This window comes from Episyrphus balteatus, chromosome 4 (genome assembly GCF_945859705.1).
Source record: "Episyrphus balteatus chromosome 4, idEpiBalt1.1, whole genome shotgun sequence".
Taxonomy (NCBI): domain Eukaryota; kingdom Metazoa; phylum Arthropoda; class Insecta; order Diptera; family Syrphidae; genus Episyrphus; species Episyrphus balteatus.
In genome coordinates this window covers 46,716,856-46,735,095 of record NC_079137.1, presented here as the reverse complement: position 1 = coordinate 46,735,095, position 18,240 = coordinate 46,716,856, and the positions used below count along the sequence as shown (strand labels likewise).

The window sequence follows — 18,240 nt, the reverse complement described above, 5'->3', positions numbered from 1 at the left end:
TTACATGAAATTTATTTTTTTATTTGCTGAGTCCTGAGATAATTAAAACAAAAAAAATATTATATTAAATACTTATATAGACTCTTTTGTAGTTAAATTAAATTATTAATCATACATTTATGAAATAGCCAGTCTCTAGAAATTTTGTTTTTTTTTTTGTTTGTTTTCTAGAAATTTGTTTAATAAATAAAATAATTAAAATATATATCACTATATTATAATGTTATGTATGCATATTTATGATTACAATTTTCATAAAATATTCTATTTTACAACATGCGCTGACATTTAATTTATTTTTGTTTTTTGTTTTATTTGCGTTCACATTTATTCTTGTATCACTTACATATCTATCTAATTATCATGTGTTGAATTTCATTTTATTTTTTTATAGAGAGAGGAGATCACTTATTTATTTATTTTTTTATGAAAAAATATTTCTCTTTATTATACCTTTGTGTGTTTTTTTCCCATTTTTACTTAAAAGATCTCATTCTTATAACTGTCGACAAATTTTTTAACTATTTCTGGCAAATTGGGTGCCGTACACAAGAATTTATGACCATAATGCAATGATGCATCAAATCGATGGAATTCAACGGGACCCCATGATTTGCCGCGTGTGTCCAATGCGGTTCGATATAATTTGTAGCCTAACTGGAATGGTACAACGTAATCATCTTCGGCGTGTAATATGAGAACTGGTTGGCGAAATTCACTTATATGTTGATCTGATTCGAATCGTAATGAATTGTAATACATTGGGTTAGCTATTGTCATATCGAACCAAGGTAAATCTTTGAAGGGCTGGAAGAACAAATAATAGAATATTAAAGTCAGTTTTAATTGGAAATTATGTTTCTAAACCTACCCTAGCAAATGGATGCTTCCTTATTTCGTCTTTAATATTCGTAAACGGACTCTCCAAAATGAGTGCCCTCGGTCCTGGTACATTCATATTACTCAGCAATGCCATCAAATGTGTTCCCACACCTGTGCCCAATGAGTGTCCCCAAATGATCACTGGATTATTCGTTCGATTTGCTATATAATTATAAACAGTCATTGCATCGCGAACAACACCTTCTTCTGTTGGTGCAATCTTATCCGAATCACCATAACCACGATAGTCTAATGACAACACATGATAACCTAGTTTTCGAAAAACCTTATACATATCAATGCGATGTCCAGAGCCTCTTGATGCTGTATTCCCATGCAAATAGAGCATTATTGTTCCTGGATGTTTAAGCATTTGCTCATAGAACGATTGTTCATTTTGTTCATTAATCGTTGGGAATTCTGCTTTGTATATTGGTTCCATTTTATCTAAATGCGGATCATCGATATCTGTGCTGTTTTTAATTTCTTCGAGAGATTTCTGAAAATGAGTCAATCATTAGTTAATGAACAAAAAATCTGTTTTTATAACAAAACTTTTATACCTCATTAAGTTTCAGCTCTTTAGCAAATCGTTTAACCAATTGTATTGGCAAAACGTGCCAAACGCCAATTTTAAGTCCCTCTTCGTTATCGACATCTGGATCTTTAACATTTAAATAGAAATTTCTCGTCGCACAGAGATTAACACTGTTTGGATCTTTAAGATCTAAATTCTTTGGGTATGTTACTGTTATATAAAACATTTTTATTAATATATTTCAAGTCGTAATGGTTAAGAATTTGTATACTTACTGAAAGTTAGAAAAAGTATACCCCTTTGTAGTGTATATGAATATCTGAATATCAGCGGAAATACTACAAATATTACAAAAAATGATAGTAGGCATAGTTGTACAGTAACAACGGATATCCTGGAAATATAAAATTCAAATAAGTTTATGCACACAAAAAAAATACTCATTGTTAAGTTATTGAGGCAAAATTTATTATTTTAATGCGAAAACATTGTGATTTGTTTATCTTTTCTTTTTTTTTTGTATTGATATTTGATAAGTAATCTCTGTTTTTTTTTTTTTTTACTTTTTTTCTACGTATTATATGGTTTGATTTCTATTGTAGACTTTGAACCAATGACTTAGAAGTCGTTGTTCGTTTCTTAAAAAAAAAAAATTAGCCATGATAAGAAAACGTGATCTAAAGGGTTCAAGTTGAATGTTTTGATAAAAATAGGTAAATTTATCATGGAATTAATGCGGATATTTATTTATATCAATACCATACAACATAACGATAGCACACTACACAAAATCATGTAAAGCAGTTATGAACTTTGTTCAGCTACTTAACTTTTCAAAACATAAACAGGTTGAGGTTTAAGAGTTGAAGATTAAAACAAATTTTTTTAACATACATCCCAAGTAAAAGACCATGTAAGTTTTGTATTCTAATTGGTGAGGATAGTAGTAAGCGAATTTTAAATTTTTTTTGCTCATCTGTCTGTATGGCAAACATTCCTGTAAAACACTTTTGTAAGATTTACGTAAGTCATAAGTAAAAATTAAATGTGCAGTCTCCGTCTAACATAAGTGTGACATTGATTTTAAATTTTCAAATTCTGGACGTTCCTGATGTACAACTGGAAGATACGACAGATTGCTCCGGATATTTTCTCCAAAATCGTAATTTGACTTTTTTTTTTAAATATTTGCAATTTTTGTTTAGCAAAATGGGACCCTTAAAACGGCGGCCGTTTAAATTGATTTTTTTTTAATCAAAGAAAAATGGGCATTTTGCAGGTTTAACGGCTTTTAATGAAATTGGTATCTAATCAAAGAAATATAACTTAGGAATAACTTTTACTGCGGACGTTTCGCTGGAATTGATTAAGATATTTCAATTATATCCGTGGTGTTAATGCATTGTGCAATGTGAAAAGGGCAAATCGAATTATATTTTTATTTTGAATATAGAGCCTGAAGACATTAATTTTGACCAATAGAACTCTTAATATAAGCTTTTTAAATCAACAGTAGCTATTTTGCAAACGTAAGCCTATAAGATCCTCCAAAGTATACTGTGAGAAAAAGGGTATCAAGTTCTTTGATGAAACTGAGTTTAAGAGTTGTTTCTATCCTTTTCTTATATTTATATAAACAACCACCACTTGATCTTCCTTTTGTTTGCTCTTGTGATCTAGTCACAGGGATCCATTTGAGTTTCAACAGCAAGAAAAAATTTTCGTATTTTAATTTCAATTGTTCCAAAGGTATCGCATATAAAAGAATATTTTAAAATTACAAACAAGTTTAAAAAAGTTTCATAAAAAGGTTTTAATTTCCAAGGCCAGCGATAAATATATCATAAAACCTGACAGGCAAACTACCTAATTGTAAAGTAGGTACTATTTGAAAGATTTCTTGACATAAATAATTTTTATTTTGCTTTTTCTCGATAACTTAATAGTTGCATTCTACTTTACTTAATAATGTTTAATATTATAGTCTTTATGAGGAGTTACGAAACAATCGAAGAGAAAAAATTGGAATTTCTCAAACATCTCTAATTAGATACACCTCTGAATAGATTTTAGATCAAGTGCTCAAAGTTGTGAGGGAGAACGCTTTATACTATTAACGCGAACATTTCTCTTTTTTCACTATGAAGACGCATATTTTATGAGCAAATGCTTCTTCAGTTTATTTGTAAAATCAAACCACTTAATTTTCGTATTAATAAAAATCTAAATTTGATTTTTTTAACAATTTTAATTTTGCAATTATATTTGGCATTATTTTCAATATAAAAAAGAAATAACAAACAAATCGTTGTTCTTTTATTGGTGAAGTGAATACAAAAATGGTAATAAAAATTAAAAAAACAACTTACTGTACAAGTACATTGATTATACATTATAAGGGAAAAAAATAATTTATTAAATAATAACGATAATACTTGTAAGCAAACAAAGAAATGAATTTTTGCAAAGTAAAAAAATATAAAATACATAATTGTTGATATTTTTTTGAGTATGAAAACATAAAAATGCATTGTTACTTAAAAAAAAATTATTATTATTTATTAACGATACTAAAAACATATTTCAAGCAATAACAGAAGGAATATAAATTAATCATTTAGGCCAGTTATAAAGAGGGGAGAGTAAAACTCAATTAGCGGAGATTTTTAGGGTAAAACGTAAAAAAGTGACACCAATTAGTTAATGGTTATATTTTTTTATTTGAATATTTCTACTGTTTTAACAGGATAAGAACAGAAAGAAAACCTTTCATTGAAAAAGTTCTTATTATTTTGATTTTCTTTACAAGGAATTACAATTTGTATCCTTTTTAATATAATCACATTTTATATTGACAAAAATAAAATTTAGATTTAAAACTCAACGAAATAATATTGCGTATAGTTTTACTAGAATAAAAAGATAATTGGCAACTAAACGTTAAAAATCTACTAAGAAAGATCAAAAAGGAATCTTACGTACCTTGAACAAAAAACGCTGTAATCGGGTATCATTATTTATCATAAAGATAAAAACAAAAGTAAGGAAGTAGTTTAAAACTGAACAAAATGCGTTTTTTATATTTATTTATTGTTCACCGCTTATGTACACTAAATTATAAAAAAAAATAAAACAAAATATATAATTTTATTTAAAATCCTTTGGAATAAATAGACTGGTTATGCACTATTTACTACATAGTCTTCTCGCTCAGGGATATGGAAGTAGCAAGCAATTTAATTAAATAAAATTTAAAAAACTCTACCTATTTTGGAAATAAAGAATGCAAAAAAGTATATGATGTGTGAATATTTCTATTAACTGTCTAGGGACAGGTAATATTCATGATGTTATCTCACCGCTTTTGTTAAATTGTTTAACACTCCTTTCGTGACCGGCATAAATAACCTTTCAACACAATCACACATTTATATCTATCTCTCGAAACAACCATTTCTAAAAGAACTCTTACATTTTTTCCTTCGATTCTAATAAATAATATCCTTTTATAATTAGGTGTTTAGCGACTATATCTTATTGGTATTGTGACAACCATAAAATAATTGGATGCAAGTTTCTGACGGTTGTACTTAATTAATCAAAATGGTTTAAACCAAATTCGGTAGCACGTTAATGGCTTAAACAAAGAAATGCTCTGTGTGATATACCTTTTAAACCTAATTCAAACTATATATCGTCTTTTTCTAAAACCCAGCATGTTTAATTTTATATGGAAATCCTTAGAAGCCATTTTCGATGGATTATTTGTTCTTAATTTGACGTTTAGTGACAGGAATATTATATTTGGTTCTAAAACTAATTTTTAATAAATTAGCATATCGGCCCTATTCTGCTATTCGATTCACGTGAAAGTCTTTTTTTAGAATTTCTAATTATTATTCAAGGGGTAAAGTTTATTTGAAAGCGAAATTGCAATAAATAAAATATAATTAAATCGTTATAAAAAAATTAGTATGTAAGTTTTTCTTTAAACAATGCAAAAAGTGACTTAGTCCACTTTCATAATCATGGGCACAATCATAGGCGGATTTAGGGGGGGGGCACGGGGGCACGTGCCCCCCCCCAGAACTTAAAGTTCATACTTAAAGGAAATCAAACTATAAGAGTTTTAAAAATATATGAAAAATAACAGAAAGAACTTGAGTAAAATTCTTGTCTATTTCTGGCTGAAAATGCGAATTTTGTTGATTGTTTCATCCCTTTCCCATGAAAAGCTCCACCTCACAAATAAATAAACGATTTTTCGATTTAAAAAAAAGTGAATTTTCAAAGTGATTTTGGTGAAAAATTTTGATATGGACATCGAATGACATTGAAGGATAAAAAAAAAAAAAATAATTGTACCTGTATGCAACTCTATTTTTTCATACAGAGGGGTTAAAAAATTTGCACTTTTTTCGTTGTTTTTTTTCAACATTAGTGTTTTTAAAATAGCGGAACACGTCACAAAATTGCATAAACTATACATTATAGAACTGCAATATATGTAGAACAAACTTGCATTTCAGAAGTTTGCCCAAGTTTGCACCCCCAAAATAAAGACCCCTTGAAAAAAAACTCCTCAAAAGCGACCCTTACTTATAGATTTTTATAAATATTATTTTATTGAGAAAATTTCTCCAGGGATACCTCTAAAAATATGTAAAAATAATAGTGTTCCAAATTTCAAAAGAATCGGTGCAGTAGTTTTGAAGTTATGAGGAGCACCGGCGTTGAAAACATTAGTTGTGGGGATAACGATTTAAAGTTTTGAACTCTGGACTAAAAGACTAAAACGTTCCTAAGGGTAGTATTAAAATACTTATAACTTGGTCAATTTGGCTCCAAGAGACCTTGTAGCCCCATGTGACATTTCTGTAACAAACCGAAAAAGATTGCATAAAAGCTCTACAAACTATTTTTTTTTTCTTTTGAAGCTTCTAATATTATAATCTTTAAGTATTGCTTTATCGAAATAGTACTTCAAATTTCTAATAAATAGCACCAATAGTTTTTAATTGACAGTTAATGTTGAAAGTTGGGCTTTTTTTGAAAATAAGCAAATTTGTATAAAAACTACGAAATTCAGAAAAAAAAAAGTTTTTGTTAGTAAACCCCACGGGGTTTTATTTTTGGATTTTAGGAAAGTGCCTAAAAATTAATATTAGATAGTTTTTTGCTTGAATTTTTGAATTTTTATATAAAAATAAATTATTTAAACATTTTTTTACTCCCAAAATATCGAAATAACTAAGTAAATAATGACTTTATTGAATTTTTAAAAAAATACGTGTTTTATTAAAGATAAAGGCCAATCGATTGACTTATTAATTTTTAAATTTACGACCTTGGGTTACAAAAGGTTAATGCAAATAAAAAAAAAAACTGGGTTTCCCGGCAAAAAAGTAGGATTCAGTTTTTTTGTTATTCTTAGGAACTTTAATATTTATTAGAATGAAGTCTTTAGTATTTGACTAAAAACTACTAGGTCATTAACTAATGGTATAATTATGTCCATAATATTGCAAAATTTTATACAAAATCAATTAAAAAACGTAAACATTTTTTTTTTCAAAATTTCATCTTTAAAACTTAATTTCTCAAAATCTATTTGGTGAAACAACTTAAGTCAAAAAATTAAACAAAGAATAGATTACTAACTTTAATATAGCACAGAATTGTACGTGCATTTTCTGATTTTTTATATTTTTTTTCTTCCGGCTAATCCAGGAGTAAGAGGGTTAGCACTTAAGTGGCTTTTACTGTAACAAGAAAATGAAAATTTTTCCTTCCGAATAACTTTTTGGTCATTTGGTACCTATTTGATGTGGGAAATGTGCCTAAATATTTTTGGCCAGGTTTTAGACCACTGTGGGTCGTTAAAATTTTCTGCTTGTTAGTCAGTCGTATGGTACTTCACTTTATTTCTAACTGTTATTGCTGTTTTTTTTGCCAATCCGTCCCTTGTGCCCCCCCCAGAAAAAAATCCTGGATCCGCCCCTGGGCACAATTATCCTATTGATGTTGTGACAACCATAAAATAATTGGATGCGAGTTTCTGACGGTTGTGCTTAATTAATCAAAATGGTTTAAACCAAATTCGGTAGCACGTTAATGGCTTAAACAAAGAAATGCTCTGTGTGATATACCTTTTGAACCTAATTCAAACTATATATCGTCTTGTTCTTAAACCCAGCATGTTTAATTTTATATGGAAATCCTTAGAAGCCATTTTCGATGGATAATTTTTGTTCTTAAAGTGACGTTAAGTGGCAGGAATATTATATTTGGTTCTAAAACTAAATTTTAATAAATTAGCATATCGGCCCTATTCTGCTATTCGATTTTTTTTAGAATTTCTAAAACAGTCGGAAACAAGGGTACGGTTTCGAAAGTTAGAAGTTTTTCAAAGCCAGTTTGACGTGATAATGGAAGGAAATCTTTAAAGCAGAATAGGGATGTATGGCTCTGTATACAGACAAACGCACATAACAAAAATCTTTTAAATTCTAGGTACATATACCTGAGGACAAGTAAAACCAAGTTTTCAATTAATTGTACTTTAAATTTTCACATCCATAAATAAATAAATGTATTTTTGTTTTTTTTATGCTTTCTTTACTTTTATGCTTTTGTGTTTCGGACTAAAAATAATAATAAAATAAAATAATTTGGAATCTTCGAAGGGATCGACAGCATCGAACGGATGCCCAATGTCATGCCTCGGTGAAACGCATTTCGGAGTAAAGATCACTTGAACTTTTAATAATATTAAAGTGTTTTTAAATCATGAAACAAAAAAAAATTGTTAGGAATCCTTCTTCCCTTGTACTAAAAATATGGTTTATGAGAGTTGAGATGGAGATAAGCTTTTGACAAAATACAACAAGTTCTTCCAAAACCACAAACTTTCAGAAACAAACATCAAAGATTTGATCACTTTCCTCAATGCAACGAAATGGTTAAAAGTCGTTTTCTCTTAACCATTTCGTTGCATTGAGAAAAGTAATCAAATCTTTGATGTTTGTTTCTGAAAGTTTGTGGTTTTGTGGTTAAAAGTCGTTTTCTCTAACAAATCGCCCGGGGTACAATAGATCTTACACCCCACTATCAATTAACAAATCGTCCACTTTTCAGAACAAGACATCGACATGAATATGCTCCATAGCTTAGCTAGCATCTTTAAATTAAAAAAAAAATTTGAAACACCCACTCAAACGGGTTAAGCGAGTTACACAATTAAAATGTCGCATCCCAGGGTTAATTGGATTATCGAGCCGGTGTCCCCATGATTGCTATTCCTACTTACCCTATACTAACTGAATTGCACCTTAAGATAAGGTTAAATTTAACTACATATGTATTGAAGTTTTGTATATCAAATCGAGTTAACGTCCCATTCTTTTAATTTAATTTAACTTAAAACAGCCCTTTGGGGTCCTTACACACTCAATCAGATTGATGTCAAATAAGAAAAAATCTAAAAAGTATTCACTAGGTAGTCGTTTATGTAAATTTTAGGAACAAATAAATAACTGGATTTCTGATTATATACAAAGACAAAACTCATAAAAAAAATATTTAAAGATGAAACTAAAGTGATATTAATTTTGAATAATTAACTAATGGTTGATGAATAAATTGTTAAAGGATTTATTCAATAATTTACAAAACAAAATAAAAAAAAAACCACCTGATGTTTTAACTAGAAGTGAAAAAACTACCAATCAATATCAACAAAATAACAACAACGACAACAATTGAGTGTTAACAATTATTATGAATATAGGCAACAAAGTTTACATACATAAAAATTTAAAACAAAAAAATACAAACAAAAATTAAAATCAATCAAGGGAAATAATATAGAATAAAAACATAAATGAGAGGCGATACTTACAACCCAGTTAGCCATGGTACTATAATTACTCCAGGAATGATTGTTGCACGGAATAGCAAATTAAAAAACTTATTTGTTTCATACATTTTTTTTTTGTTTTGTTTTTGTTTTAAATAATATTCAATATTCACTGTATTTTTTTTTGTTCTTTTGGTTTTGTCAATTCAATTCTTTTAATTTTGATTTAGAATTTCCTTTTTGGTTATAAATCGATTGAAACATAAAAGTAGTAAAAATGATTATATTGGTAAAAATTGGTTTTCAAAAAACAAAATCAATCACTCCTCAAGCTCTAAGTGTTGAAATTTCGAATAAAAAAATTCTAAACAAAACTATATTTGAAACTGCTAAACAAATTATGAAAAACGAAAAACCGACTGAATAAAGTTGGCAAAAAAAAAAAATAACAAAACAAACCGCAAAAAAATATGAACATGAACTTGAATGACTGTTTTCTTAAAAATTCGATGCACCACACTTCAGACACCAAATATAATAATATCAGACTTGGTTGACAGCAAACATTCAACTACTGACAATCAACAAAAAAGCCAACACAAGGCTTCAAGTTTAATTTATTTATTTTATTATTATTAAAAAAATTTATAATGTGATAAAACTCTCTTTGTTGTCATTGTTACTCAATTCCTTGCCTTTTTCTGAATGAAATGATTAACCACCATATACAACACATAGTCTGGTGTGTTACTTAGCTTGTACTAACTCTCGCACAGCTCATGAGCTCAATTAAATAATACAACAAAAATAAAATAGAAATAAATTATTATACACTATAACTAGAAATTTTTGTTTGTGCAAAGGCATAAATGATGGATTAGATAGTGTTGTTGTATACCCTTTAAACACACTGTTTTTCTAGTAAGGTAGTTGTAAGTATTTTTTTTTATCAGTAGCTAGTACATCTGTTCGTGTAATGACGATGCTTTTTCTTTTTTTTATGATGATATTCGTAATAATAACAAAACAAAAACAAAGAACAACAGAAAGAAAAAAAAATTATACTAATTGGACTAAATGGTATGGAAATGATTAAATGATTAATACATACAACGCAATAAATTAGTAATAAATGGGAAGGTGTGAAAATGTATTATATTAATTTAAATTTAAAAAAAAAAAGAAAAACAATAATCTTTGTCACCTTTTGATAAATTTTCGTCTACGCGGAAATAGCATAACTAGAAAAATACAAATTCAATTCCACAATAAAGAACAAGTCTCCACGAAAAATATTAATTTTCAATAAATTCTTTTAAATTAAGAAATTTTGTAAGTTTGAGAAAACTTAAGTCTACTGAATAAATAAGAGAGAAAAATAGAGAGTAAGAGTGTAATAAGCAGGTGAGAGTTGTTTTAATTTCGAAAAGAAATGATTACCATGTTGGAATGTGTTAATTGATAAGACAATTGCTTAATAGGCCCGGAGAATACCTTATTTGAAATACAACATCACGAATTAAATACAACAATAAAACTTTTAATAAAAGCTCTCTCTCACACTCTCGCCTCTTAAATGACAATAATTATTTTTTTTTTGTTTTCTTTTTTTTTCGTTTTAAACAAAATTGTATGCTACATTAAACAAGTAAACGCTAAATGATACAAATTTCATATAAAAAATAATAAAAACAAGTAAAATAAACAGAAAAAAACAGAAAAGATCCTAATCACATTTACAATTTTGTTTTGTTATTGGTAATTTTGTACTTTTAATGTTTAATAGCTTCACTGATGGCACGGTATTTGAGTTCTTTTTTTTATCAGTTTATATTAGTGGATTTATCTGTGATAGACGTTATGGCTGAAGAATTCTTTTTTTTTTTCTAGTTATACATAATTTACGTAGATGAAAATTTATTTATATTGAATTTGTTTGTTTGTCCAAGCGTTGCGGTAGGTTTCGACGACTGTATGCAATTTTTAGCCACATTTAGGGGTAAGTTATCTGGAATTAGTAAAAGGAAATCAATTAGATAGGAAATCGGACAAAGTTAATTATATTATGTAAAAATAAATAACCTTCGATTTGATAGACAAACAAATGTATTATTCGGTGGGACTTGAAAAAGTAAATGCAAAAATTTTAAGACCTAATGGCAATTTATCTGTACAACATATCATTATAGTAAGAATAGATAAGGAGTAGGAGACATTACATTTGTTTGTTTTATCTAAAACATACTTGAGAGACAAGTGCATCAATTAGCAAATAGTGTTACCATATCATTTTTTTTTTTTTTTTTGCTTACGTATGAATAATTGTTTTTTGAGTCGTGTCGTGAGCTGTTTGTTTTGAAATATCTGTTTTGTTTTGTTTTGTAGTATATGAGGTTAATAAAGTAAATACAAATTAATTTTTTTCACCAATAAACATTGCGTTTCACATCATAAGTTCAAATGTTTCAGTAATATTAATGACAACAAATTCAGGGTTGGAATCGGCTAACACGATGGTCAATAGTTGATAATCAATAAACGACGAAATATGGAGTAAAATCTAATTTTTTATATAACTATGAATTGAATTTGCATTTTAAATATACATGCTATGCATATTTGTGAATAAAAATGTATGTTTTTTAAATTTTTGGCATTAAACGTGTAAAAAGCGATTTTTGAAAAAGTCTGAAAAAATGACTTTTTTTACCAAGCTAAATCTCTAAAATTATAACAATTAAAAATCTGAAAAATTTTCACATGATAGCTACACTTATTAAATTTGAGTCTGTAAAGTTTTAAATTTTTTGAACAAATGGTTTGGCTGGAATTTAAAATTGATCGAACAAGGTCCAAGAAACCCCATGTTATTCCCATAAGAAATTTAACCGCTTGGCGGCACGGGTTAGAATTAAGTTAGAGACTTGAAACTTGGAAAATATTTTTTTTAGTTTATTTGCAACCATATAAGATCCTAGGAGCATAGAAATTCTTATTCTTTTAAAATAATGAACACCCTATTGTGCACCTTGCAATTCACATCATGAAAAGCCACATTTTCTATTTACGAAAAAATAGCATAGATTCCGCAGTTTTGGTCAAATTCAATAAAAAAATACGCCAATTTGTGCCTAAATGTGTATTCTTTAAGAATATAACCTTACTTTATTTTTTTGTTTGTTTTATTTTGCAAAAAAAATTGGGTAAAGTTGAAAAAATTGGGAAAAAAATCACTTTTTCAAGATTTGTGGGATAAAAACCTACACTTAATTTGTTTAAACAATAGACTTATATACATCATTCAAAAGGTCTGGAAATCTTCTTTCCAAAAACATACAACATATTGAGAGTTGTTAGAAAAATGACTGAAATATTGATAGATTACATCGTAAGGTCTGTAAAAATGGTTTTTTGTAAATAAAAAAAAAATGGAGGGTTCCAAAAATATAACAAAAATATTTTAATGCATTATTCGACCATACGAACAGCCTACACTATGTTATTTCTCGGGTGTATTTTCAGTGTCGCACCGTGTTATCAAAGGATTTTACCTCTAATTTATTTTATTAGTACAAAGTTTGGACGTACCGGCTTCGTACACAAAATGCCCCTTGATTTAGTAAAAAAAAAATAAAATTATCAATTTTTTAATTTTTTTTTCTTTGATTTTAGGTTAGAAATTTAGTAAAAAATAATTTTTAAAATTTTTTAACCATCTTAAATTGACAGAAAATTTAATTTGCTATGAAAAGTGTCTTTGAGCCATTTCAAAGTTAGGCTTGGTTTTCGAATAAAATCAAAAAATTGAAAACCGACCAGTCTTGCCGTTTTCTCAGAAATGCACCAATGGATTTAGTAGCACTTTTGGCCGGAGTATTTTTTTATACCAAGGAATCATAATCTGCAATAAAAACTCTTGAACAATTTGTTCCATTCAAAAGGGTCTATTCAATAGACTATAAATACATTTTTTTAAAGTAATAATACTAAGAGTAGGTATTGTTGCTGCCTTAGAATTGGGCCGGGATGATTATAGAGGGCTCTAAGATTTGACCTCTTTAGTGTGTCCTGTCACCATTCGTGAATCGTGACTGGATAGCGGACAAAAAAAACTGTGTTTGCTGTCTAAGACCAGCATAGTACTATTTTTCCTTAAGCTCCATAAGTACACAAGTACTAAGGTCGATTACACCCTGGCCGTCCCAGAATGCGGAGGGTGAGACTGGTTTTTTTACCTACTACCATAATACTCAACTTTTACTACACTTTTTTATTTTTTTCTTATGGAAATTACATTGAGCGGCAAATCGGAAAATAATCTATATAACTTTCGGGTTTTCGTCGCTATCCACCAGGTGCCGTGATGCCAAGTGTCAATAGCTTATTTGAAAGATAATAACCTAAAGTTTAATCCAAATGAAGGATTTTTAAAAATTCCGTCATTTAATAGCGCAAACAGGGGTAAAACGGAAAGATGAAATTTGGGCTAAAATCTAAACGCGAAGTTGTAGAGAATTGATTTTTTTGCTATAGATAGATGAGATTAATTTAAGAATAACTGCATTTGAGAAAAACTTCTAAAAAATATTCAATAGACTATAAATACATTCTTTTAAAGTAATAATACTAAGACTAGGCGAACCCCACAGGCGGATCACTAGTGTGAAGCAGTTACGTGGGATAGTTATGATCCCCTCGACATCGAGATCATAACAGCGCCGAGAAAAAGGAAGAAGAAGAATCCTAAGACTAGGTATTGTTGCTGACTTGGAATTGTGCCGGGATGAGTATAGAGGGCTCTAAGATTTGACCTATTTAGTGTGTCCTGTCACCATTCGTGACTGGATAGCGGACAAAAAAAACTGTGTTTGCTATGTCTAAGACCAGCATAGTACTATTTTTCCTTAAGCTCTATAAGTACACAAGTACTAAGGTCGATTACACCCTGGTCGTCCCAGAATGCGGATGGTGAGACTTGTGGTTTTTTTTTTACCTACTACCATAATACTCATCTTTTACTACGCCCGGTCTATTACTATTACCACACACAAACAATACTTTCCGACAGACTGGCCTTGTTTTGTTTATGAATATAGAATCAACTATTCAAAAATGCCATCCAATTAATTCATATTATATTAGGATTAAGTCAAAACCCATTAGAATTCATCACGATACTCGTTATCAGTAATTTAAAATCCATTTTACATGTTAAATGGAAACAAACTCAATCGTACCCAATACACATGCAAAACTCAATATTCTGATCGATATATCTATTACAAATCGTGAAAAGAAAAAAAAATTGACTTCGGAAGCCGCTAAAGACTTCCTCTTCCCTAATTTCCCCATTTTACATCTTCAATTATGCGAATATTTTCTATTAATATGAAGAAAATCAATTATACCCATGAAATTATCTTAAAATAAATGAATATTAAATAAACAATAATTTTTATTTGAAATTGAAAAAAGATGAAGTGATGTAAGTTTACAAATTAAATTACTTTGTGGGTTGGAAAAACTTTAGTTGTTTTTTTTTTATTCAAATACTTACAAGAAGTTTATGGGGGAACCAATTTCATGAAGTATTGTGGATCATTTACAAATCGATTATTTTATTTCAAACAAATCCTATTCAATTCACTTTGTTTTATTGGATAATTTATAAGGAAAAACTAATTTTTTCGGCAGAAAGAAAAACACTAGTTTTTGTAGTTGTCAACATTTTTTTTTTCTAGCGCTTGACAGATATGAGTTGCGTTCAATAGGAATGAATTTGTAACTTTGTTCTGAATTATTTGAGGTTCTAGTTGGCTAGCTGTCATTGAGATATTTTTTAGAACGCGGCTTCCGTGGAACTGAAAAGAAAAACCGCAAACAAAAATTGTAGCTTTTTTTACGATGTAGACTTGTTAAACCTGGTAAATGTGGTAAACGATCAGTCAAACTGATACAAAATTTTTACACATTCACCAGTTTATCATGTTTACCAGGTTTGCCAAGAGTTAACACCGTTTCATCCCTAATAAAAAATAACAAGCAACCAAAAAAAATTTGCGTCTAAAGCCTTAACTACATTGGCTCAAAAAGTGAAAAAGGTACAAAAGTGAAAATTTTCAAACGCAATTTTGTATAGTTTTTCGGGCTGGAAAATTAAAACAAAAATGATGCAGAAAGCTTATTTAAACCAAAAAATGATGCAGAAAGCTTATTTTTTGGTCTAAAAAACAATTTTCATACTCTTTTTCACAAAACAATTGCGCTAGCCAGAAAAAAAATATTTTCACTTTTGTACTTTTTCAAAAAGTGGTGTATGTAGTTAAGCCTTAAGCCTAAAATTTTTCGATAATTTGTATGGGAGCTAAAATTTAGCGCGAGCAGCGTACCAGGCTTTAAGTCTGGTACGCTGCTCGCGCTAAATTTTAGCCGAGATAAAATTCCCATACAAGTTATCGATTTGTGTCAACTTAGCGAAACACCCATCACTGATCCAAACGGGACTAGGTGCATAATTTGCCGTTATTTAGTCGTTAATTAGTTGTGGTAATTTTGATTTTGTCGTTCATTGTTTTCATATATATTTTTGATGTTTCGCTAACTTGATATCAACTTAGCGAAACAACAACTCTTAAAAAAGGTCTTTTTGAAAACTTGAGTATGCCGGAATTTGCCGTTAATTAGTCGTTAATTAGTTGTGATAATTTCGATTTTGTCGCTCATTGATTTCATAGGAAAATATGTTGTTTCGCTAACTTGATATCAACTTAGCGAAACACCATCTCTAAACAATTTTTTTTTTGGAAAACTAAGTATGAGGGAATTTGCCGTTAATTAGTTGTTAATTAGTTGTGCCAATTTCAATTTTGTCGTTCACTGTTTTCTTTCAAATTTTTGACATTTTCCCAATTTGACATGAATTTACCAATTTTTGCTTCAAAAAGTGACTTAAACTTGACGCATCAAAGCGTGGCTTATACCAAAATTTGCCATTTGAGACCCTCGAATTAGTTGTGCCAATTTCAATTTTGTCGTTCACTGTTTTCATTCAAATGTTTGACATTTTCCCAATTTGACATGAATTTACCAATTTTTACTTCAAAAAGTGACTTAAACATGACGCACCAAAGCGTGGCTTATACCAAAATTTGCCGTTTGAGACCCTCAAATTAGTTGTGTCAATTTCAATTTTGTTGCTCACTGTTTTCATTCAAATTGAGTGTTGTTCCGCTAACTTGACACGAATTTACCAAGTTTCGCTTAAAAAGTGGCTTAAACTTAACGCATCAAAGCGTGGCTTGCACCTGAATTTGTTGTTCGGGACCCTCGATTGAGTTGTACCAATTTCAATTTTGTCGTTCACTGTTTTCATTGAAAAGTGTGTTGTTTCGCTAACTTGACGTGTCAACTTAGCGAGGCACCCTCCAAAAAGGGGCTTAAACTTAACGCATCAAAGCGTGGCTTATACCTGAATTTGCCGTTCGGGACCCTCGAATTAGTTGTGCCATTTTCAATTTTGTCGCTAACTGTTTTCATTCAAATTTTTGACATTTTCCAAATTTGAAAAAAATTTACCAATTTTCGCTTAAAAAGTGGCTTAAACTTAACTCATCAAAGCGTGGCTTATACCAAAATTTGCCATTTGAGACCCTCGAATTAGTTGTGCCAATTTCAATTTTGTCGTTCACTGTTTTCTTTCAAATTTTTGACATTTTCCCAATTTGACATGAATTTACCAATTTTTGCTTCAAAAAGTGACTTAAACTTGACGCATCAAAGCGTGGCTTATACCAAAATTTGCCATTTGAGACCCTCGAATTAGTTGTGCCAATTTCAATTTTGTCGTTCACTGTTTTCATTCAAATGTTTGACATTTTCCCAATTTGACATGAATTTACCAATTTTTACTTCAAAAAGTGACTTAAACATGACGCACCAAAGCGTGGCTTATACCAAAATTTGCCGTTTGAGACCCTCAAATTAGTTGTGCCAATTTCAATTTTGTTGCTCACTGTTTTCATTCAAATTGAGTGTTGTTCCGCTAACTTGACACGAATTTACCAAGTTTCGCTTAAAAAGTGGCTTAAACTTAACGCATCAAAGCGTGGCTTGCACCTGAATTTGTTGTTCGGGACCCTCGATTGAGTTGTACCAATTTCAATTTTGTCGTTCACTGTTTTCATTGAAAAGTGTGTTGTTTCGCTAACTTGACGTGTCAACTTAGCGAGGCACCCTCCAAAAAGTGGCTTAAACTTAACGCATCAAAGCGTGGCTTATACCTGAATTTGCCGTTCGGGACCCTCGAATTAGTTGTGCCATTTTCAATTTAGTCGCTAACTGTTTTCATTCAAATTTTTGACATTTTCCAAATTTGAAAAAAATTTACCAATTTTCGCTTAAAAAGTGGCTTAAACTTAACGCATCAAAGCGTGGCTTATATCAAAATTTGCCGTTCGAGACCCTCGAATTAGGTGTGGCATTTTCAATTTTGTCGCTCACTGTTTTCATTCAAATTGAGTGTTGTTCCGCTAACTTGACACGAATTTACCAAGTTTCGCTTAAAAAGTGGCTTAAACTTAACGCATCAAAGCGTGGCTTGCACCTGAATTTGTTGTTCGGGACCCTCGATTGAGTTGTACCAATTTCAATTTTGTCGTTCACTGTTTTCATTGAAAAGTGTGTTGTTTCGCTAACTTGACGTGTCAACTTAGCGAGGCACCCTCCAAAAAGTGGCTTAAACTTAACGCATCAAAGCGTGGCTTATACCTGAATTTGCCGTTCGGGACCCTCGAATTAGTTGTGCCATTTTCAATTTTGTCGCTAACTGTTTTGATTCAAATTTTTGACATTTTCCAAATTTGAAAAAAATTTACCAATTTTCGCTTAAAAAGTGGCTTAAACTTAACGCATCAAAGCGTGGCTTATACCAAAATTTGCCGTTCGAGACCCTCGAATTAGTTGT

General features: G+C 29.9%; 1 protein-coding gene across 4 annotated transcripts; it reads right to left on the bottom strand.

Annotated features, from left to right (window-relative positions):
- Positions 1 to 15,016, bottom strand: LOC129919520 (lysophosphatidylserine lipase ABHD12). Of its 4 annotated transcripts, none has more exons than XM_056000422.1 (7): positions 14,836 to 15,016; positions 11,019 to 11,286; positions 9,321 to 9,514; positions 1,696 to 1,814; positions 1,446 to 1,630; positions 872 to 1,381; positions 1 to 807 (listed from the first exon to the last, which is right to left on the bottom strand). In XM_056000422.1, the coding sequence occupies exons 3-7, from the start codon at positions 9,404 to 9,406 to the stop codon at positions 481 to 483; spliced, it is 1,227 nt and encodes a 408-aa protein (XP_055856397.1). In that variant the 5' UTR covers positions 9,407 to 9,514; positions 11,019 to 11,286; positions 14,836 to 15,016; the 3' UTR covers positions 1 to 480. The 4 variants fall into 4 exon arrangements, with proteins under 4 accessions (XP_055856397.1, XP_055856399.1, XP_055856398.1 ...); XM_056000424.1 differs by lacking the exon at positions 9,321 to 9,514 and adding an exon at positions 10,483 to 10,519 and having other exon boundaries at positions 11,049 to 11,286; XM_056000423.1 differs by having other exon boundaries at positions 11,049 to 11,286.
- Between the last annotated feature and the right edge of the window lie 3,224 nt (positions 15,017 to 18,240).